Genomic DNA, 25,004 nt, shown 5'->3' on the forward strand with positions numbered 1-25,004 from the left:
CCACATCTCCATGAACAACTGAGTTGAAATAAAAATACTAGGAGGGACCAGAAAAGACTAGAAAGAGAACTGAGGGCAGCTGGGAGATGGGCTTGGGCCAAAGAGTAAACTCAAGTAAGGATGCACAACAAAAGCGTGCAGGAAAACAGTGCCAATTGTTATATATTAATTACTAGAGAAAATCATTAAAATAAATAACTACTAAAAACACATACAAAAGAGTGATTCAGAATAAATGAAATCAACTTTTTAAAGAAAATTTACATGAAGAAATTAAAAAGCAATTGTCAAATAAGGGGGTGTCAAAGATGACATTAAAATAGATTAGACATGATATCTTGTCCTAATATAGTAAATATTCTTTGATCTAGTAGTAATATCATACCAAGGAAAGGAAAACATTAATAGTCTTGTCAAAGTGAGAAAAAATGATAAAAATACTAATAAAATTAGAATCATCAAAGCAAACAAAAGTAAAACAGTCTTTGACTATGGTATGGCATGTTCCAGTTCCCTACAGCAATGCTGGCAGCATTCTCAGTCCCAGTAAAGGTCCGACAACCTGACCTTTTCCCTGTCAGTTGAGAAATTTAAACATTTTATTTGGTGCCAGATAGTCACTGGTAACTCTTAGATAGTCACTGGTAACTCCCAAACAGTCACTGGTAACTCCAAGCCTCTGGTTGTGGCTAAAGCAAACAAACGCACAAACCCCACAAAGCTGAGTGACTGACAGATATTGTGCTTGCCTTCATTTGAAAACTATATAAAATAAATTCAGAAAGACAACAAAATTTTTCACTCTAGAGACAAAGATTCTGAATCACAACTAGATATTCCCTTCCAAATTTGACCTTCTTGTTCCTATGCTAGATTCTGAGAACAGTGATGAGGAATACTTGATCAAGATGGGAAAGTGTAGCTGGGTTCGTAATCAGGGTGTGTATTTTCTCCACATGTTCATTTGAAAGGCACTCACTGAATTTGGAATAGCAGCCACTACAAAAGGCATTCAGAATAAAATAGAAGTGTTGAGACAAGGAAAACAGTAAAGTTTAACATCTGCTAATACACACACAAAAATATTAAATAAAAAAGGTTTCAGGAAAAAATATATAATTTTTTTGCTAGAAATAAATACAGAAGAGAAGGAAGTACTGACTATCTACAAACAATACTATGAAAACATTTATGAATAGAATATTTTCCCAAAGAGAAACTGTTAAATACAATTTAACAAGGGAGTGGAAGCTATGGACCCACAAAGGAGGTCAGAGCTGACCCAGGACAAGACTCAGAGACAGGGAAGTGTTGTAACAATGGGGCTACAACTAAACCAGGGGTCTGGCAGAGTAGACTTCCAATATGGTGTGGACAGCCACAACCAGCATCAAATAGAGAAGGAGGCAGGAATTTGTTGAATCCTGGATAGTTACTGTTATTGAAGACAGTGGTAGAATTTCAAGAGGAAACTAGGAATAGAAGAATACCTGCAAGAAAATACCATTGAAAACATAAAGAACATTACCAATAAAATCAGCGAAGAAAAAGTTCCAAGCCTACATAAGGACAGGCCAATTCAGATAGAAGTCAAACAATCAAAGCCAAATAGAACTCCAAGTAACATATAATAGTTAAAACACAGAATAAAGAAATGGAATTGCATATTCAAGAGAGGTCAAGTCACTTAAAAGGGCAGGTCCATCATAGCAATGCTATAAAAAGAAAATGTTTTAAACCACAAGGGTTTAGAAAAAAATTAAAAGTGCTAAAAGACCACAATTACAACCATAACTGTTATACCCCACAAATCTATTAAAGTTGAAAAGAAATAAAAACTTCCCGTGATATAAAAAGACTAGAACAGCTGTGCAGAGAATACTGAAACCCCTGGGAAGGAATAAAAATATAGAGCCAGGAAAGCTTATCAAAAGAGGTCTAAGAAGATACCACAATAATCATCAAAAAACAGGAATTAAAACACATATGTCAGTAATAACTAGTAATAAGAATGTCCTCAATACCCCCATAGAAAGAGACACAGACAAGTAAATGGGATTAGGAAACAAGATCCATAATTTTGCTGCCTTCAAGAAACATACCTCAGCATCAATGACAGATACCTCAGGGTAAAAGAATAGGAAAAGGATAATCTTAGCAAATATAACCAAGAAATGAGCAGGGTATCTGACAAACAGACCTCACCAAAACTAATTAAAAGAGACAAAGAAGGACATTTTGTATCCATTATACAAAAAATCCACCAATATGATACTACAATTCTATACAGATAATAAAAACATAGGTGTATCCAGGTTCATACAACAAATGCTACTAAATGAAAAGCACAAATTAACCCCAACACAGATTATAATATGTGATTCTACACCCACCTCGGGTATTGATATGTCATCGAGACAAAAACTAAACAGAAAACAGTGGAGTTACATGATAAAAATAAACCAACTGAACCTAAAAGACATGTACAGAACGCTACAGCCAAAAGCTAAGCAAAACACATTCTTCTCAGTACTCCATGGAAATTTCTCCAAAATTGTCCAAATTATTATGACATATAGCAAGTCTCAACAAATGCTGCAAAATCAAAATAATATCATGTATTATTTAGGACAACAATTGAATAAGTATACAATAGAAACACAAACTCATGTAGACTAAACAATATAGTATTTAATAATGAATGGATCACTGAAAAATACAAAAGGGAAATAACAAAAATCCTAGGCTTGACTGGAAACAAGACAACAGGGAAATCTATAGAACACAATGAAAGCAATATAAGAACAGAGTTAAGAGCACTGTTACCAGTTTGCTTCTACTGATGGGATAAGTATAATGAATGACCAAAGCAACTTGGGGAAGAAAGGACTTATAAAATGATCTCACCAGTCTGGGAAACAGAGGACTCACTTCACCTTACAATTTACAGTCCATTATGAAAGGAAGTCAGGGCAGAAACTCAAGGCAGGAACCTGGAGTAAGAAATTGAAGCAGAGCATGAAAGAACACTGTTTCCTGGCTTGCTCCCTACAGCTTTCCCAGCCTGCTTTCTTATACAACTGAGGATCACCTGCCTAGATGCCAAGTGGGCTGGGCCCTTCTACATGTATCATTAGAAAGAACATTCCCTACACACTTGCCTACAGGATAATCTGACAGGCATTTTCTCAGTTGAGGCTTTCTCTTCCCAAATAACCGTAGCTTGTACCAACCTGATTAAAAACAAAACAAACTAACCAGTAGAAATACCAAGTGCCTGCATTCAAACACTGGAGAGATTTCAACTTAAAAACTTAAACCTTCCAGACTTGGAAAAACAAGAACAAGCAAAGCCCAAAAGTAGTAAACAAGCTGAAATCATCTAAATCAGGGCAGAAATCAACAAAATACAAATGAAAATAACAATGTAAAGAATAAATGAGACAAAAAGTTGTTTCTTTGGAAATTTAAACAAGTTTGAAGAACCCTTTGGTATAGGAGGTTCTTCTGTCTATGTGTTGCTTTCATTGGTAAAATAAAGAAACTGCCTTGGCTTTTTGATAGGGCAGAATTTAGATAGGTGGAGTAGACCAAACAAAATGCTGGGAGAAAGAAAGCAGAGTCAGGCAGACGCCATGGCTCTCTTTTCTGAAATGGATGCTGGTTAGACTCATGCCGGTAAGCCACAGTCAAGTGGCGATACACATTAATGGAGACGGGTTAAACTAATATGTGAGAGTTAGCCAATAAGAGGTTAGAATTAATGGGCCAGACAGTGTTTAAATGAACACAGTTTCCGTGTAATTATTTCGGGTGTAAACTAACCGGGCGGTGGGAAAGCGGCCTGCTGCTCCTTTTACAACAGAGTGGTGCTCCAATGTGGTCATTAACTCCACATAAAAGCTAAGAAGACTTAAAAAGGAATTCTAGACACAAATATAGAGTTAAACACAGCTTTCTGCTGTTTACTAGGGCATGCTGTTGAGAGATTTCCTGATTCAGCAAAAGCAACAGGAAAAAAAGCCACACCATTCTAAAAACGAGGCTTCCTGGGCCCTGCCTCTGGTGCAAACTCTGGCTATGGTGCATTTGTGGGCCTGGGTGTTTGTGTGTCCACTTGAAATCAGGAAGGAAGTAGCTGAGACCATGCCCGTGGCTCAGCTCTTCCTGCCTGGGCAGATGGTAGAATCAGGCTTAGGCAGACGGGAGAGCATGGTGATTTCTGCCACCATATAGAGAGATATTTCCAGGCTGTGCAATGCTCTGCATGGCAGGTTTGGCTGTAACTCAAAAAAAAAAAAAAGAGTTCCTGTGTTGCATGCTCAGTATCAGAGTTAAAGGGCTGAGTGGGGCTCCTACCTGGTGGGCCCAGAGCTAACAGAAATGGTACGTCCACCATTTTGAAATTGGAGAGAGGTGGAACCAACATCCAGAACAGCCTGCCACTCCACGGCTCAGAGGCACAACTGACTCAGAGGCACAAGCAGCTCTACCATGTTGGACTGGGCTGTGCAAGCCCACAGTACCTGTTTTTGACCTAGGAATGTCACAGCTTAGATTCTTAAGCGCTTAGCAATTTAAAAGCGCAAAGCAAAAAATGTTCCTGGACTGTAAAGAATTAAGACAATGCAATAGGACAGATTCAGAATTAAAAACCTCTAAATGGGTCATGGTGTTAGACATACATAGGCTTGGGAAAGAGAAGAAAAAGAAGATAGAGAATAAAGTTAATGCCTTTAAAAATAGGGTAAAGTTTTTAAAGAGACAGAGTACAGATAGTTATAGATTAAAAGAAATGAAAATTAAGCCACATAAAAATGGAAAATTCACAGAAAGCCTGGATTCTGTATATTGTATTTTCTTTGAATTTTTTGACTGTCAATGAGCTAAATACAGAGAGACATTTCATTGTGTGTCCTGCTAAGCTAATCCAACATGTGTATTATAAATCTATCTTGACTTCAGAATTTGGATCTAAGGATATGATGCTTTGGAAAAGAGGTTCTTCTTTTGTTTTCACAGAGGATGAGACCCTGTGGATTGCTTCTATCCCAATATAGTATGATAGACCACACCCTCCTGAAAGGTTGCTGTGAACACCCTCAAAAAATTACTTCACTCAACTGCTGACTGAGAGGAACCTAGCAAACAAGATGCATAATAAAGACCTGATTAACAGTGCCCCCATTCAGCACAAAGCAGTTTGGAGAGAAAAAACTGACCCCATATTCCCAAATATTGTTTATAAATGTTCTTTTACATTTAAAGGGGAATAGGATATAGATATGAATAATTTACATTGGTATGGATTTTAAGGTCAATTTTCTTATATGTATATGTATTTCTAATCTTGATTAAGGTATTGTTATTGTGTAGTTCATTTAAAAATGTAGGAAATATAGGTTGTTAATGGATGATCATCTATAATAGTCAACTTTGTAGTCATGTTAGATTTTCTAGATGTGCATAGATATATTTCAGATAGGCATTCTTTATATCTTTCAAAGATTACAGAACATGGCATTTAAGATATTTTAATAACTTGGGACTTTTCATGACAATGAGACACATCTGCTCCTGGCAGCACCAATCTACTTCAAGAGGAAGACGGGCAACAAAGAGGCTTCGTATGGGGTTGGTTCATTTGAAGAAAAACTGCTCTTGCCTGGACTGCTTAACTGAACACAAAGATCATGCAGAGAGAGGACTGCTGAACTTGCCTAAAGGTGAAATGATCCTTCAGTGTTCCTGATTCATGAAAGAGTTTGGAAGACACTCTGCAGGATACAGAAGAAAGTGACTGAACTGTTTTTGAAATTTCCTGCTTCATGGAAATGTCTGTTGGATACTATGGGCCTATAGGCTGAAGATGGATGCCCCAACAGTAGAGAGGAACTTTGGGTGACTGTCCAGGCAGCTAGATGTCTCTGTCATTTCTAGAGTTTTGGAAGTTGCTTACTTCTTGTTTACTTAGGTAATATTATATACTTCTGGAGTCTTTGATAGAGTTGTAGAATAGATAGTTAAAATTATAGTTTTCCTTTGTTATGATAAAAGATAAAATAGATATAAATAGTGTAACTGTAATTCTTGCTTGATAACTGTTTTGTTATATGTAATTTTACTATGTTAAAGTTAAAGCCTTCCTTTTTGTTTAAAGGAGAAATGGTGTAGGAGGGTCTTCTTTCTATGTATTTCCTTCATTGGTCAAATAAAGAATCTGCCTTGGCTTTTTGATAAGGCAGAATTAGATAGGTGGAGTAGACCAAACAAAATGCTGGGAGAAAGAAAGCAGAGTCAGGCAGACGCCATGGCTCTCCTCTCTTAGATGGATGCTGGTTAGACTCATGCCGGTAAGCCACAGTCAAGTGGTAATACACATTAATGGATGGGTTAAACTAATATGTGAGAGTTAGCCAATAAGAGGTTAGAACTTTGGGTTCACATTTTTATTTAGCTTCTCTAGGATCGCGAATTATAAGCTCAATATCCTATATTTATGGCTAAAAACCAATTATGAGTGAGTACATCCCATGTTCATCTTTTTGGGTCTGGGTTACCTCACTCAGGATAGTGTTTTCTATTTCCATCCATTTGCATGCAAAATTCAAAAAGTAATTTTTTTTTACCGCTGAGTAGTACTCTAATATGTATATATTCCAGACTTTCTTCATCCATTCTTCCATGGAAGGTCATCTAGGTTGTTTCCAGGTTCTGGCTATTACAAATAATGCTGCTATCAACATAGTTGAACAAATACTTTTGTAGTATGATACAGAATCTCTTGGGTATATTCCCAAGAGACGTATTGCTGGGTCCAGTGGTAGGTTGATCCCGAATTTCCTGAGAAACCACCACACTGCTTTCCATAGTGGTTGCACAAGTTTGCATTCCCACCAGCAATGGATGAGTGTACCCCTTTCTCCACAACCTCTCCAGCAAAGGCTATCATTGGTGTTTTTGATTTTAGCCATTCTGACAGGTGTAAGATGGTATCTCAAAGTTGTTTTGATTTGCATTTCCCTGATTGCTAAGGAGGCTGAGCATGACCTTAAGTGTCTTTTGGCCATTTGAACTTCTTCTGTTGAGAATTCTCTGTTCAGTTCAGTGCCCCATTTTTTTAATTGAGTTAATTAGCATTTTAAAGTCTAGTTTCTTGAGTTCTTTATATATTTTGGAGATCAGACCTTTGTCTGTTGCGGGGTTGGTGAAGATCTTCTCCCAGTCAGTGGGTTGCCTTTTTGTCTTAGTGACAGTGTCCTTTGCTTTACAGAAGCTTCTCAGTTTCAGGAGGTCCCATTTATTCAATGTTGTCTTTAATGTCTGTGCAGCTGGGGTTATATGTAGGAAGTGGTCTCCTGTGCCCATATGTTGTAGAGTACTTCCCACTTTCTCTTCTATAAAGTTCAGTATGTTCAGCCTGATATTGAGGTCTTTAATCCATTTGGACTTGAGTTTTGTGCATGGTGATAGATATGGATCTATTTTCATTCTTCTACAAGTTGACAACCAGTTCTGTCAGCACCATTTGTTGAAGATGCTCTCTTTCTTCCATTGTATACTTTTAGCTCCTTTATCAAAAATCAGGTGTTCATAGGTTTGTGGGAGAGCTTGCGGGAATGGGATGGTTGGGATAATGGAAGGATGGATATGGTAGCAGGGAAGTATATATCTTAATTAGGGGAGCCATTTTAGGGTTGGCAAGAGCCTTGACTCTAGAGGGGTTCCTAGGGGTCCAGAGAGATGTCCCCAACTAGGTCCTTGGGCAGCTGAGGAGAGAGTGCCTAAAATGGCCCAATCCTATAGCTATACTAATGAATATCTTGCATATCACCATAGAACCTTCATCTTTTGATGGATGGAGATAGAGACCCACATTGGAGCAATGGACTGAGCTCCCAAGGTCCAAATGGGGAAAAGAAGGAGGGAGAACATGAGCAATGAAGTCAGGACCGTGAGGGAGGCAACCACCCACTCTGACAGTGAGGCTGATCTATTGGGAGCTCACCAAGGCCAGCTGGACTGTGACTGAAAAAGCATGGGATAAAACCGGACTCTCTGAATATGGTGGACAATAAGGGCTGCTGAGAAGCCATGGACAATAGCACTGGGTTTTGATCCTACTGCATGTACTGGCTTTGTGGGAGTCTAGCCTGTTTGGATGCTCACCTTCCTAGACCTGGATGGAGGGGGGAGGGCCTTGGACTGCCCACAGGGCAGGGAACCCTGACTGCTCTTTGGTCTGGAGAGGGAGGGGGAGGGGAGTGGGGGAGGGGTGGGGGAGGGGGGAAAGGGAGGCAGGGAGGAGGCGGAAATTTTTAATAGAAAAAATTTAAAAAAAAAAGAGGTTAGAAATAATGGGCCAGGCAGTGTTTAAATGAATACAGTTTCTGTGTAATTATTTCGGGTGTAAACTAACAGGGCAGTGGGAAATAAGCCCGCTGCTCCTTTTACAACATCCCTAGCTAAATTAGCCAAAAGAAAGAGAAAAGATACACATCACTATAGTCGGAATTGTGAAGTGAGATACTGAATGAAACAGGTATCAAGGAAATTATGAAAATCATTAACAGATCATAAAATCACTATGCCAATTAGAAAATCTAAAAGCAATGGATTAATTTCTAGATGCATACAACATACAAATTATTATTATTATTATTATTATTATTATTATTATTATTATTATTATTTTGGTTTTTCGAGACAGGGTTTCTCTGTGGCTTTGGAGCCTGTCCTGGAACTAGCTCTGTAGACCAGGCTGGTCTCAAACTCACAGAGATCCGCCTGCCTCTGCCTCCCAAGACAACATACAAATTAAACCATGATGAAATGAGGTAAGCAGATACATAACCAGGGACAAGACAAAAGCAGTAAATAAAAGGTTCCCAAGTAGAAAAATCCCAGAACTAGAAGAATTCAAGGAAGAATTCTACCCAACCTTTAAAGAATTAACTTTTTGTATTCATTTATAAGTAGATATTACCTGCTAAGTAAATGATAATCAAGCTACAGTCCACAGATCAAGAGAGGTTAAGTAAAGTAAAGAGGAGGATTCTAGGGAAAAGAATGGACTAAAACAGATTTTGTAGGTGGACTGAAGGCAGATGGGGACAGGAACAGGAGAGATCAAGTTGGGGTCGGAATGGAGAGACAGTGCCAAAAAGGGACAGATGGAATTGCAGGACACACACACACACACACACACACACACACACACACAGAGGCAGCCCTTAGAATGGGAGAAAATTCTTTGCAGTTATAAATACAACAGGGAATTAGTGTCTACAATATTAAAAAGGAAAGAAAGAATACAAAGGACTACTAAACACTTTAAAATGTCCAACACCCTTTCTATTACTGAGAAGTGCAGGTTAAACTGACACTATTTTCAGTTTCTCTCTCATTATGCTGAAGGGAAAACAAGGGATAGCAGATGCTGGCATAATGGTGGGTATAGGGAACTCATACATATTGTTGTTGGGAGTGTAAACTAGTGTAGCCACTTCAGATTTTAGATTGCAGTCTCGTGGTTTCTCACAAAAGTAGAAATAGGATTATCACGTAACCCAGGTATGGTCCTACTGAGCACATACCCAAAGGAGATACATCCTAATAAAGAGACTGTTTTCATTGATGTTCTATTCATACTAAATAGGAAATGGAATCAGCCTAATGTTCATCAACTGATCAATGAATATGGATATTGTGATACATGGGATATCTCAGATATGAAAGTGAAATTATGATATTTGAAGGTAAATGAGTAGATTAGGAAGATTTACTGAGTAAAGTCGCCCAAGCTTACAAAGACAGATATCACCTATTTTCTCACAAATGTTGAAGCTAGCTTTGAATCTTTTGTTTTGTGTGTTTAATATGAAGTTCATATGGAAGTAGAAAACTAGGAACTGTTCACTAGGGGCAAATGCAATTACAGAGGGAAGGTTGTAAAATATAAATAAAATGAAAGTAGAGAGGGAATACAGGGAGCAGAATCGTTCAATAATAGACTGGGATACAGAAATATGAGGGCAAGGGAACTGCCAACCAAAATGAAAGATGTGTGGAAAAGCTTTATGGGAACATACGATCTTGCAACCTAAATAAAATTTAATTAGAGCATATAGTCGGAAACAGGTGACATGAAAGAACAGGGGATGGAGGGAATACAGAGGGTTACAGATGTAAGCGGCAATGATCCCAGGAGCATAAGAGAGGAGTTGGATTGGACTAACCAACACTACATATATATGAAAAGATTTACAGAAGTCCACTAGTTTGTAAGTTAACTTAAAAATGCCAGTTTTAAAAATGGAATTTGAACAGAGGCATTCTCCATGAGGTGGTAATGCTGCCCCCAAAAGACATAGATTATGAAATGAAAATCTCAGTGTCAGACACAGGATACTGCTGTGTGAGCTATTTATTGGTCAGGGAGACAACAAAAAGAAACAAAATTCATTGTTCTTGGTTTTCTATATGTTTAGATGATCACTATATTACTTTTTAAACCTGATACAATGCAAACCCTCCATAAAGAATTGTTATATTGTTTTGCTTAGGAAATATTTATAAGCAAATAAATAATCGGTACAAGTTCAGGACAGATAAAACTTATTTCAAAACATTTCAGTTATTGATTATCAAACCTATAGATACTGAGGGTCAACTGTGGAGATGAATGATGACTCAGTGTCTTAGTTCCTGCTCCTCTTTCTGTAGTAAAATACCCTGACAAAAGCAACTCGGAAAAAAAGGGGTTATCTGAGCTCACAGTAAAAGAAAAGCCTGAAGCAATCGGCCACACTGCATGTACAATCACCATATGGAAGCAGAAAATGATGAGTATCCATGCTTGCTTACTTTCTCCTTTTTCTTTCTTTTTTAAAACATACTAATTTCAGTTCTCCCTTCCTCCTCTGCCACTCCCCCTACCTTCCCTTTACCCCTAGTTCATGCCTTTAATCCCAGCACTCAGGAGGCAGAGGTAGGCAGATCTCTGAGGTCAATGCCAGCGTGGTCTACAGAGCGAGTTCCAGTACCATCGGGGTGCTTTCTAGGTCCTCCCACTTTAATTAACCTCATCTATGCAGTCTCCACAGGCATGCCCAGGGGTTATGTATTCCCTCCCAAGTGTGCCTAGACCTGTCAAGTTGACATTAGCACTAATGGTCGAAGGGAGTAAAATGCTTGCCACAGAAGCTTAACTTAGGTCCCTAGAACCCAAACCAAAAATAGATACTAGGGCATATACCTGTAACCACGGCTGGGATGGCAGAGATGGGCAGATCACAGGGGCTGGTCCACTCCAGCCGAACAGTGAACACAACATTCACTAACAATCTCCCTCTAAAAGTAAGGTGGAGAGTGACAGAGGAGGACAACTGGCATACATAAACACATCACACACACACACACACACACACACACACCATCTATACTTGATATATTCTGTACTTTTACATGCATTTCCTTTTTAATATTTACCATATATAACATTCATTAAATGAAAATGTTTAATTTATATTTAAATATGCAAATTTATTTAAATTTTCACTCAACTATAGGAAATGGTATTCTGGTGTTATAAGGGTAACATTTTAAAAAATCTCTCACCTTTGCTGAGTGATGTGACTCACTTTCTGGAGTTGATGAACAGGGTTCTCCTTGTGATCCCTTAAGTTTTTCTTTTAATTTTATATTTTCTTGTTCTTTTTGAAACAGTTGGTCCTGAAGATTAACAACACTTTGTCGCAGCACGGCTTCATTTGATTTTGTAGTTTCAAAACATATATGTAATTCATTATAAAGCTGTTTTAAAAAAATCCAAAATGATAGAATCAACAAAGGAATTATATGTATTTGTATATATGTGTGTGTGTGAACTATATGTGAGCATATACTTGCCCTTGAGTTATGTTAACAGCCAACAAGCAGAAACAATGTGGAAGTGAGTGAGTTAAGTATCGATACAAAATTACAGCTGGCATTCAAAAGGGAAAATGTAGTACCAGCCAGGGCAAGAGACAAGAAGAGTGTTCAGTAGAAAAGAAGGGGCATGATTCTAGGCCAGTTATTCTCACCTGCAGGGATTCACATTAGAAAACAATTCTATTAGAATGGATCGATTTTAAAAAATCACTCTAAAGATCTCAGAAATGTGAAAAAGCGTGTAATTTGTTGGGAAAGGACACAGAAGCATACTGCATACTTCACTGGGTTCATTGAGTTTAACTGATATGTTTTCATTTAGCATAAATTATTGTATATTTCTGAAGAAAGGTGGATGGAAAACTAAAAGTCAAAGCAAGGTAATCAGGTTGCAGGTACACACAACAAAATTATCCGAACAGTGGAGCACTTCCATAGACAGCAGGGAGACAGCAAAGATCCAGTAGTGTTCTAATGGCACAGATGGTTAAGTTCAAATTGTTTAAGTCAAGATACATGCATTAAAGCTAAAGTAATAGTTTATTAAAACTGAGCCAGAGCACTTGGGAGGCAGAGGCAGGTAGATCGGTGTGAGTTCAAGGCCAGTTCCTGGTCAGTGAGTCCCAGGAGTCAGTATGTGCTGTACAATTAGCATCTCACCCAGGAATGCCTGGTTAACAACAGTGTCCCATAAAAGCTCAAGAATTTGCTTAGTAAGTGTTTGCTTAGTAAGGAAACTTCCAACTTAGGCTTGTTATTTAATGTGCTGTAACCCAACTGTAGTGGCAGATTTACATGTGGAATCCAAATGTATAACTTCTGCTAATACTATGAAAGTGATCCAAAAGCCAAGATTCTTTTAAGAAAAACAGCTACCACAGAAACTATAATATGACAAAAGCAAAAACCTCCAAGTGGAAAAAAATCACATTATATACCTAACAGAGTGGGATTTTAAGTTTGCTCGTCCAATTAAAGATAATGGCATACACAAAAATTCACAAGAATGAAAGTTTTAATTCATCCATATAGTGGAAATTGCTATATATTTCTGTATATGCGATATAATTTGATTTATAAAGCTTAAAATTTCAAAATTTCAAGAAAGGTATGTGCATCCTCTTCCTTAAATCGTTTCCTAAATCATACAATTTCCTAAAACATACATAAATCATAAAAATAAGACCTCTGAAACCTTCTAAACTATAATTAATCAAAACATTTGGGATCTATAAATAATAACTATTATTATGAATATTTAACTAATTCATATAACTTTACAGCAAAATTTAAGCAACTTTTACAAAATAAGTGTTACATATAGCATTTATAAAGAATTTCAAAACACAAATTTGTGCTTTCTATTGTCATTGCCTTATACAATACAGGGATATATGCTAAGGTCATTTCCACAGCTAATTTAACCAGATGCTCTAAAAAGAAAAGTAGTAATATTGACAGCATTCGGGGACAATCGAGAGGTCATTATAGACACAGTAATCACCCACCTGCTGATGCTTTCCTGATTGGGAACAAAGCTGACTAGAGACTAGAGCCAAGCTGAAGGGAGACAGATGGAGTTTTCAGGAGCGAAAGTGATACACATTGCTCTCAGGTGCCACCTCTTTAGCTCTTCCTTTATATACACAAGGTTCTGGGTCTATTCACCCAGGGTGGGGAAAAAATTCTGTTTTAAGCTGTTCTGTCTCTTTTGGCCTCACATTCCTGCTTCATCAAACAGAAGAGCAATAATAGTACTTCTCTGGCTCTTGAGGCACCTAGTGCAGCCTAGACTTGGCAGTGAGTCAGACACGATCCAGGCCCACCCTGCTCCGTATTACCACTTGGCTTTCCTGTTAAGACTCCTGAGGATGCACCAGGAAGAAAGATGGAGAGGAAGAGGTGAAACTTTGCCTTTCATATAGAAATCACTCAGTTAATATTCCTCATCATCAATATTTTCTATTTGAACAAGGAAATTTTCCTTAGGAAGTTGATCTTTAATGCTTCTGATGCCTTGAACAAGATTTGCTATGAGATCTTGACAGACCCATCCAAGTTAGACAATGGTAAACAACTGAAAACTGACACCATCCCCAACTCTCAGGAGTGTACCCTGACTTTGGTGGACACAGGCATTGGCAACCATTGCTAAGTCTGGTACCAAATTTCATGGCGGCTTCCCAAGCTGGTGCAAACATCTCCATGATTAGGTGTTTGCTGTTGGATTCTTTTTGGTCTATGCAATGCCAAAGAAAGTGGTCATGATTACAAAGCGCAATGATGATGAGCAATATGCCTCAGAGTCTGCGCTGGAGGAACCTTCAGTTTGTGCAGACTATGGGGAGCCCACTGACCTGGGTACCAAAGTGATCCTTCCTCTCAAAGAAGACCAGACAGAAAAGTTAGAGGAAAGGAGGATCAAGGAAGTGGTATAGAAACATCCACAGTTCATAGGCTATCCCATCACATTCTATTTAGAGAAGCAATGACAGAAAGAGATCAGTGAGATGAAGAGGCAGAGAATGAGAAGAATGTGAAGGAAGAAGAGGATAAGAATGACAAGGAAAAGCCTAAGATTGAATATGTGGGATCAGACAAGGAAGATGACAGTGGCAAAGATAAGAAAAAGATTAAAGAGAAATTCATTACAAAGAGTTGAATAAGACAGCCCATTTGGACAAGAAAATCTGATGACATCACTCAAGAGGAGTATGCTGAATTCTATAAGAGCCTGACCAGTGATTGGGGGACTACTTAGCAGTCAAGCACTTCTCTGTAGAAGATCAGATGGACTTCAGAGCATAGTTCTTCATTCCCTTTGTGGAGACCCAGCAGCAGAAGACCAAGGCAGACAAAAAGGACAAAGCTCTCAAGAGCCTGATGCTGCTGCTGTTTGAAACTACTCTCCTCTAGTTTCTCACTTGAGGGTCTCCAAACCTACTCCAACCACATCTATCACATGATCAAAATGGAGGATATTGAGCTTGAACTGACCATTTTTTTTATAGCCAGGCAAGGTTTCCAGTAGTAGGATTATTTTGTATTTGGTTGAGCTGGTGGTGGACGGGTCCTGTGGAGAAACATACACAACCCAGGCTGATACTAGGACAGAAGCTGCTCTCTGAAAACCGACACTAGGGCTCTACTGTCAAAAACAACATCCACACTCATTGAAAGTAGAGAGGTTGAGTTGGTTCCTGCATGGAATTTTCACCCTTACCTTCTAATCTCTTTGGTACTAAAAGGTACTCTGAAGGCTACCTAAAGAGAAATGTGGACACTAACCCCGCCACAAAACCCTAAGCCTACAACCTGTCCTGTCTGCAAGATGTGCTGGGGCAATGGTAGCTTAGAACTTGTGAGAATGGCCAACCTATGTCTGGTTTAACTTGAGACCCACACCACGAGAAGAAGCCCATGCTCTCCACTGCCTAGATTGCCAGTTAGTCAGATACTGAATAGGCAAGAGACATAGGGTAGAACCAAACACATCTGAAAAAAAATCAAGAAATGATTCCTAATGATATTTACAGAACAGTGTTTCTCAACCTTCCTAGTGCTGTGACCCTTTAATAAAGTTTCTTTTTTGGTGACCCTAACCATAAGATATTTTCATTGCTACTCCATACTGTAATTTTGCTCCTGTTATGAATAGTAATATAAATATTCGATATGCAGGATATTTAATATTTTACCCCTGTGAAAGTGTTGTTCAACTCCCAAAGGGATTGTGAACCACAGGTTGAGACTGCTAAAACAGCAGCTATATTCACAGATCTAGAGTGGTGCCTTGTCAAGTCCTCTTCACAAAGACTTCTTCTAGTAGTAGATAGGAGCCGGTGCAGAGACACACAACCAGACATTATGCAGAGAGTCTAAACTGGAGGTCCCCATTGGGTCCCTCACCTTAGAGAGCAGGGATCCCCACAAAAGAAGGGTAAGAAAGATTAGAGGTGTCAGAGGCAATGATGGAAAACAACAGGAGAACATGACCCACTGAATCAACTAGGCAGGTCTCACTCACATGGCTCACAGAGATTTAAGTGGCAAGCACCGGCCCTGCATGGATCTGTACCTGGTCCTCTGCATATATGTTATTTATAGCTGTTAACTTGGTGCATTTGTGAGACTCCTAACAGTGGGAGTAGGTGTGTCTCTGATTCTTTTGCCTGTTCTTGGAACTCCTTCTATAAGGTTGCCTTATCCAGCCTCAATATAACAGCTTTTTGCCTTTGCTTATTATTTCTTGTTTTATTGTGTTTGGGTGTTATCTCTTGGAGGCCTGCTCTTTTCTGAAGAGGAAAGGGAAGGGGAGTGGATCTTGGGGAGAGGACAGGTCAGGGTAGGGCTGGAAGAAGCAGAGGGAGAGGAAACTCTGGTCAGGATATATTATATGAGAGAAGAATCTATTTTCAATAAAAAAATAAATTAAAAAAGCACAGGATGAAAGGAGAGCCCTCTAGTCACATTTAATTCCAGGTACTAACCTACCTATAAATTTAAAAGATGCAGTTTAAGTCTACCTCTATCTCTAGATGATGACACTTCAAGCCAATAAATTGTTTATCTCCCAGAAGAACTTGCAAGAAGTTAAAATATTACAACTCTTTGGAAAGGTCCTTACCTTATATTCTGTGCACAGGTTAAGTGCTCAAACTTGTCCCGAGTAAGTAAATTAGTTAATATAATAATTTCATTCATCTGTATTAGTTTTATAATTCTGAGTTAGTAAATGTTTCCTCTATTAACAATCAAAATTCCTTGCCGCTTTTTTTAGAAGAGTTTTTTTATTAGTTTACTTGCTTTTGTTTGTTTTTGTTACAACTTGTTTCCTTATTTCTGTTAATGGTGTAAAAACCTAGATAGGATTAAACATTTTTTAGAAGACTCGGGCATAAAAAGAAATACGTGGTCAATACTCTTCACTGTCTGCAATCAGACAGCAGTTTAGTGGTTTTCTGTGCTACAACATGAGTGAGAAGAGTCAGAGTGGGAAAAAAAAAGTATATACTTCAAGGACAGGGAGAGACGAAGAGCACTGAAAGCTAAAATGGTAGTTACAGGACACCTAAAAGGCATGGAGAACAGAAAGACGGCTTAATCCGTAACCTCAGCCCCAGCTGGGGTAAGATGGAATGAGGAGGCACTATGATGGGAAGAGGGTAAAGAAAGCAGAGAGGGAAGACATTGGATGAGTTGAACACAGATAAAGAACACAAAGCTACAGTACAGCCACAGGGTAGGCCAGGCAGCTCCAGTGACAGGCCTCGCAGACCCTGACAGTCACACTTTTCAAAGGTCTCCAATCTAGTCTTGATATTTACGGTCATAGTGACAACCTAACACTGGAGAAGAAATCATTATCTTAGTGTTACAGCTATGTGGGATTGTGAGAGAAGCCTATTGCTTAAGGCTACACTGCCCTGGAAATCTGAAAGCACAGATCAGTCACCAATGACAGAGTCAGTAACTCAGTGTGGTTACAGCCCTAAGAGACAGTAGCATAGAGGAGGAGCAGTAGATGAACTCAAAACTGGAACACCAAGAAAAGAACACACAATTTAAAAAATGGGGTACAGAGCTAAACACAGAGATTTTAAAAGTTAAAGAACAAATGACTGAGAAACACTTTTGAAGAGCTGAACAATCTTAGCCCCCAGAGAAATACAAATTACAACTGCCATCACAGTTCTTATCAACAGCCTACTACTACACAGAGAGGACCAAACGTGAGTGACCAGATCCATGCACTCTCTAGGCCCTCCATATTGGGGCAAAATTCAGGGCTCCTCCCCAACCTGCCTCTGCTTCTCTAGTCAGCTAGCAGAAGAGTTTCCGGCAGGTGGTCTGCTCCATTACCCCCATTCCAGCTATTGGATTCTACAAGTTATAACTCCCACCCCACCACCAAACTCTCCTATCCCCTACAACCTCAGTAGAACTCAGAAACACAGCAAGATACTACAAGGAGAGAATCAAGAGGTTAGTGATGAGCCACCCAGCAGGACACCCCACTCTCTGTGACCTCCATACTGGGGCAAAACCCAGGGCCCCTCCCCCACCTCCTAACCTCTATAGCCAGCCAGCGGGTGAGTTTCCTGCAGGTAGGCTGCTCCAAAACCCCTGAGACACAGCCACTGCAAGGATTGGACCAAGACGCAAAGACACTGCTTGCTACTGGCGAATTTCTACAGCTGATAAATACCTTCAGTAAAGTGGCAGGATACAAGATAAACTCAAGAAACAACAACAACAACAAAAAACAGTAGCCCTCCTATAAACAAATGATAAAGAAGTTGAGATTATTCAACCTTGATCAGAGAAGCTTCTTCTTACAGTAATGGTAATAAACACAGAGACACACAAATAAACAATGTGTAGACAATGACAGATCTTGGAGCACTCAACTCTTTATAAAATGTCTGTTTCATACCCCTGCCTTAAGGTTTTGAAAGGATTGATTGTAGTAGTCAGAGGCAGTGGCTGACTCTAAAGAAACAGTGTCTTACAGACACAACAGTGCCAATGCACATATGAACTTAGAGACAGTGATGTAGGTATAAGGCCTGCACAAATTCAAGTCAGTAAAATCCCTGCATGAAGAAAGGGAAGTGAACACAAAGTTCCACCACTAACCAAGAAGCTACTTATAATTGATACCTGCTAGGAAAGTGAAAATCACTTTTCTCTACTGCAAGCTTGGGAGCAGGCAACAAACACAATATGAATTTCATGATTTCTTTATTTTAGTTTGTTTGGGGGAAGGTTGTTTGTTTTATTTTCTTAATTCATTTTTGCGGGAGAGAGGAAAAATATAGAACACTTGATTATGCAGGGAGGTGGAAGGGATCTAGGAAAACTTGGGGGAAATAAGAATATGATCAAAATATATTATAAGAAAAAGTTTATAATTAACAAAAGCAGTGAACTTACATTGTGGTGGCAGTGGTCCCATCCTCTGTGACAAGAGAAATGTCCCCTTTACTGTGTATTACTATGAAGGTTCACAGCTGTTAAATCTGTGGTGAGAGATTGCTCAGCCTTTGAAAGCTACATCCCTGCCTTATGTGGGTTGTATCCAAAAAGATCTTGGAACTCTGAGGCCCAGTCTGGCAGAGCACTAGATTCTCCCAGTTTCCTCCCTCCCTGGTTAAGTTTGCTGAGGAGATGGTCCGAAAGTGCTGAAATAAGCAGGAAGAATAAAGATTCCTCGGCCTCACCGCACTGTGCACAGCAGGTCGAATAGTGATTCCCCTGGCTCTCCCTCTTCCAGTGCACAGCAGGAAGAACAGTGATTCCCCAGCCTCCCCCCACCATGCAGAGCAGGAAGAATAGTGATTCCCCTGGCTCTCCCCCTCCAATGCACAGCAGGAAGAACAGTGATTCCCCAGCCTCCCCTCACCATGCAGAGCAGGAAGAATAGTGATTCCCCAGCCTCCCCCCACCATGCAGAGCAGGAAGAATAGTGATTCCCCAGCCTCCCCCCACCATGCAGAGCAGGAAGAATAGTGATTCCCTAGTATCACACACAGACACAGTGCACAACTGTTTCTGTTTGCTGATGCATACTCCCTAATGTATTGGGGGACACTGCCAAACCTGGACATTTGCTATCACTAGGGATAAAAATTCAAGGGCCTCTAGAGTAATTAGCAACCTGCTAGGCCATGAAAAAGCTCTCTGGACCAATACTGAATCTCAGCAAACAGACAGAGTCTCTCAAATGCAGCTCTAAATCACAAAACAGACTTGTGATCATCACCCAGCCCCGCTGCACACAGCATCGGCTATTCGCTGGCTAAAGGACATCCACAGACTCCAGTTATCACCTGCTGATCCCAGAACCTTGAGGTACAAAAAAGTAAAGCCATCTTTAACCTCCTTCCACATTATCCAGTCTCAACTATTAAAAGGGAACAATATTCTGATGATGTTATTGATACAAACGACTTAATACATTGTAAAGTACATTGTAAAATAAATAAAGATCTTAATACAGGTACTTTAAATTAATAGCAGAATTAGTGATGCTGAGTCAATTAGCATAACTACAGAGCCAAGTAAGCCTTGCTATGCGCTCCTGAAACAACTCCAGTTAAGTGACTACTATGAAATAAAGAGAAAGATCCTTGAAAATGAATAACCCTGAAGACCTAATCAGCATTCCCCTTTGTGTCTATACACGCTTACCAATAAAACAATGCAGATTTTACGTGAAGTCTACCTTAGGTCATACATTAGGGTCACACTTGATCCAATTATTTCTTATAACAGAAGCACTATTGTACCTAGTATGTTCACAGAAGAAATAAAAATTCCAATTTTAAAGTTGTTTCTATAGCTGTATTTTCAACTTTTCTAATTTAACACAGCAAACTCATAAAAATTTAAATATTACCAAGTTAAAACATGAAAAAGAGAATCAAATACAAAACTTTTCAAAACTTGAACTCTGTATTCCTAAGTTCATGCATGTAACTTCACATCTTTACAGCAAACAAGCAGCGTACTTTTTGGTAGGATACACTTTCAGCCGTGTGAACATCCTCCTGGTTCTTCAGTACCTTCTGTGTATCCATATTGAGGACCTGGAGCTGCTGGATCAGCTCGGCTTGTTGGGCTGTGTGTGCGCTGTTCTGCTTGTACAGGTTCTGCAGCTCCTGCAGCTCCTTCCTGTGCAAGGCAAGCAATAATGGGGAGTAGCACGAATAAAGATCACCTCCGGTAAATAAAAGTGTTCATCTAATATATACATCAGCTCCCTATTTTTCATCTATTATTTTTATTGCAGGCAAACTTATTAATAAATGAAATATACATAAAGTATTTAATATTTCCCACATACACCTAGAAAGTATTGACAGAACTACCATGGCTTTCAAAAACAAATACTTATCAATTTTCTTTTATAGCTCGATAGAAATAAAAATTCTGGATATATTTTCACAGAACCATCTTCTTACTGAATTAAGTTAAAATTTCAGTTCCAAGTACTAATAAGCAATGGTTCTAATCATAGTTATCAGATAGTTTTAAATATAGGCTAAGTAAAGCTTTCATTTTACATAATAAAGAACTTTTAGTGGAAAAAACACAAAAAAGGCTAATAAATTTTTCAGAACATCATGTGACTCTGAAGATGCTGTGTAAGATGGTGAGGTTATCCAAAGTCAAAAGGAAGGAAAACAAAACAAGGGAATCCAGTCCTTGCAAACACCCAAGTGAACACTGGTAAAATGGGAGGACAAATGACCTAGTAGGGGACTATGACACTAAGGATCCAGGAGAACAATACCTCGAGGGGAGAGACCTCCAGATTCCTGTGGTAAGAAATCTTGCTTGACACGAACTATATTAAAAACTATAAATTATTTGGATATTCTATTTTGACAGAAAGAATATTTACAGAGACATTATGTTTGAGGCTCCACCACTTAGTTTGTTAGAACACCTATCTTATATAGAAACATAAATCACCAAAATACATTTTATTTTATATATTTTGAAGATTGAATTTTAAGTGGAATTTTCCTTATCTATAGCTTCAAACTTGTCATTTATATATATGGAAAGATTTTTAAATAAAGAAGTATGTAAACAGTTGTTGAAGACTAATGAAAATTAGTCCAGAGAAAATGAGCTCTGTTGTTTAGACATTTAAGACAAGAATGTTTTCAGTCATTCCCAACCTACATGAATAACCATGTACATCATCTACCTTCCTATGACTACAAGTGGAAACATGTAGGGAGAGGAGAAAGTCCAAACATTAGGGAGAGGAGAAAAGGAGCTGCACAGTGCCTCTAGGAAATGTAGTAAAGAAAGACACACAGTAGAAGTCCATTGTGACTATGCTGTTTTCTATTGCTAGATCAGAAATTTTAACAAAGGAAATAAACAATAGTATATCCATTGAGGTTAGTGAGAGCCTGCTGGCCAAGAGACCTATATAAATAAATATTGTATCTGTAGAAGAGGCATGATGAAGTTAAACAATAACAGTACACAATGAAAGCAAAAACTTATTTCTTCTCCAATATTCAAATATATCATCTTTTAATAAGAGAGCAAGATTGATATATACAAAAATTATTTACATTAAAGTTTTAAATATATGTATCTTCAGTCGTAACAAACACAATCTAGAGAAGGGAGACACTCACGTTACTATGAGACACATGAGGAGTAAAAGTTGACGTGAAGAAGAATGCACTTTTGTGCTCCCTCATACACTGCTTTTACAACCGTTCCTCTAGCAAGCATGAAATGGCTTAGGGGTGTGTGTGCGCACACACAATCTCTCTCTCTAACTAAGTGAAAAGTTTAAAATAAAAATACCTATGGACAACTGGGAAGGAAGGAATTTGTCCTGACCCACCTTTATACGAAAACAAAGAAAGGAAAATAACAGGGCTTATTTAAAACAGGTGGTTTGTGTTTTACTCTGAATGTGAAGCACCCCTCACAAACTCATATTTTTGAACAGTTATTTCCTGGCTGGTGGTGCTATTTTGTGAGGTTATAGAACCCTCTAGACATGGGGCCTAGCAGGCAGACATGGAGCCATGGGGACAGGAGGCTTGTGGGTTGTACCCCAGTACCAGATCCAGTCTGGTGTTCTCTGGTTCCTAGTCAGCAACAGAGATGTGAACAAGCCACCTCATACTGCAGCCACCATGGCGTTTTGACAAAGACAATATTCCAAGTACTTAATATTAAGCAAAGTTTACTGGGCATATTAAGAAGTCCAGAAAACAAAGAGTAAGTGCACTATTCCGGTTAGAAACCGAGTCATGATCTTACTAACGGGGAGCACCTAGCTGGTAACTGGTACCACTTTAGTTTACAGAATTCCAGATTTTCACTGCACAGACATACGTACCTACGGAAGACATCCTGTTATTGTTTGGAAGTATTAACAATAAACATAAATGGTGTCATACTCAAGACTAATGATATTCTGATGATATTGAAAACTAAATAGACTTGCCTGACCAGTGTAATATCCATGTCTTTTTGGAGAAGTTCAGTCTGCTTGTTGTTCAACTGTAGTGACAGAGCATTATATTTACTCCGTGATAATTCAATTTCTTTCTTTGCTTCAATTAAATTGTCTTCAAAAGCCTAAAATTAGAGCACTTGTGTTACAATATAATAGACAAAAGTATATCATAGTTATTCTATATGATGTAGGGAAAAGTTAGTAATGTTCTTACCAAAACTATATTTAGGTTTTCCACAATAATTAAATTTTAACAGATTTGAATATCAACTTTTAAAATAATTTCAAAATAAAAAAAATAGCAGATCAAGGAAAACGACAATTTTGAAGAAGTTTAGGTGAAAAAATTCACAAAAAGCAGTAACTTATATTAGTCATAGAATTTTTTTCAGGAACTTAAAAAATTTCATAGTATAAAAATCAAGAACTTAGGCTAGGCGGTTGCACATGCCTTTAATCCAGGCAGTAGGGAGAGGCAGGAGGCCTGTGATGTCAAGGCCAGCCTGATTTACAGATCCAGTTCCATAACAGCTAGGGCTGTTACAGAGAAAACCTGTCATGAAAAAAAAAATCAACAAGGCAAAACAAACTGTAAAAAGTACACAAAGTTTACTATTGAAGTTAAAATAACTCATACAATAAAATTTGTTAAATTAAAAATCACTTAAATATAAAGAATAAATGACAGTTATAGTTTTATTTGGTCCCTGTTTTAAATGTACAAACATAAATTAGCGAGCACTGCAAAGAAAACAAAATAATTTTCCAATATTTATGAGTGAGATTATGCTTTGTTCTCTTGATGGTATTAAAACTTTCAACTAACATTCTCTAAAACTCACCTTTTCTTCACAACAATTTTCTAAAGTTTTCATTTTGTAACTATTTTTAAAATTTATATGTATTTTAAGTTCAGAAAATTAATTTTAATTAGTATTATGAAGAAACAATTATGTCTAAATGGAGTCTGCCCATATTAACACCATTTATTCATTATTTATATAATTGATCATCAGGCTTTAGGTTAAGAACTAGAAATTCCCCTTTATTTACACAAAAATGAATAACATATGCACACATACAAAGATGATAAAAGGAAAGAAAAAGTCAAGAACGGAAAAAGAGGAGAAAGAGGAAGTTGGGTCTTTCATGTGGGAGAAAGGACAAGGACCTGACACACGCCCTAAGCAGAACAAGTTTATCTCTGTGCTCTGCTTGCTCTCTTTGGGGGTAAGCCAGACAGGTGCTGAAGACAAAATGCAGTGAAAGGTCTGTAACAGATAAAAAAGAATGAAGAGATTTGCACTCTGGCCCAGAGGCCCGGGGTAAGTTTCCAAGTTCATTGGTAGCATCAGGACAAAGGTGCCAAGCTCAATTTTCAACCTGACTCACGGTAGGTATATGAGAGGGCAATAAAAGCTTTCGTGAATTGAATAAAGGTCTACTTCAAACTAGAGGCATTGAACATCAAAATTGTGCAAAAGTGACATGACAAATGAACGTCGGAGTGGAAGTAGGTGACAGCAAATGTTCCTACTTAATCACCCTTAGAAAATCGAATGTTCAAGAAAGAATAAAAGGGTGGGGATGCTGTATACATAGTATGTAAGGACACAGAGAGATACTTCTAGAAGAGATACTTCATCCTACCACAGAGATACTTTCTCAATCATGTTCATTTATGCTCTACTCATAATAGCCAGAAACTGGAAACAACCTAGACATCCCTCAACATCTGTGATGAATAGATAAAGAAAATTTGGTACATTTACACAATAGAATTATTTGGGCATTAAAAAAACTGAAATCATGAAATTCACAGGTAAATAAATGGAATTAGAAAAAAACATCATGAAGTAACCCAGACACAGAAAGGCAATGTTTTTACTAGACAATGTGCATACTAGTTAAGTAGTTGATAAGCCAGCTACAACCCATATAACCACAGAGGTTAGGCATAGAATATGGGACTAGATGAAACAGATAGTTTGCCCTAGGAAAGAGAAATAGAATAGATAGTTATGGAAAGACAAGCGTAGGATCGGGACTGAAACTGGAATATCAA

General features: G+C 38.3%; 1 protein-coding gene across 4 annotated transcripts in view; it reads right to left on the reverse strand.

Annotated features, from left to right (window-relative positions):
• The window catches only part of Cntln (centlein), a 257,955-nt gene that overhangs the window by 148,816 nt on the left and 84,135 nt on the right, over positions 1-25,004 (reverse strand). For all 4 annotated transcript variants that reach the window (XM_041651057.1, XM_041651056.1, XM_041651059.1 and 1 more), the window contains exons 6-8: positions 22,928-23,061; positions 20,448-20,610; positions 11,620-11,814 (exon numbers count right to left, since the gene is read on the reverse strand). In XM_041651057.1, the coding sequence (XP_041506991.1) occupies positions 11,620-11,814; positions 20,448-20,610; positions 22,928-23,061 (492 nt within the window). The remainder of the gene's footprint in view (positions 1-11,619; positions 11,815-20,447; positions 20,611-22,927; positions 23,062-25,004) is intronic.

This window comes from Microtus oregoni, unplaced genomic scaffold (genome assembly GCF_018167655.1).
Source record: "Microtus oregoni isolate MIOR12 unplaced genomic scaffold, Mior012 000005F_ref0000423, whole genome shotgun sequence".
Taxonomy (NCBI): domain Eukaryota; kingdom Metazoa; phylum Chordata; class Mammalia; order Rodentia; family Cricetidae; genus Microtus; species Microtus oregoni.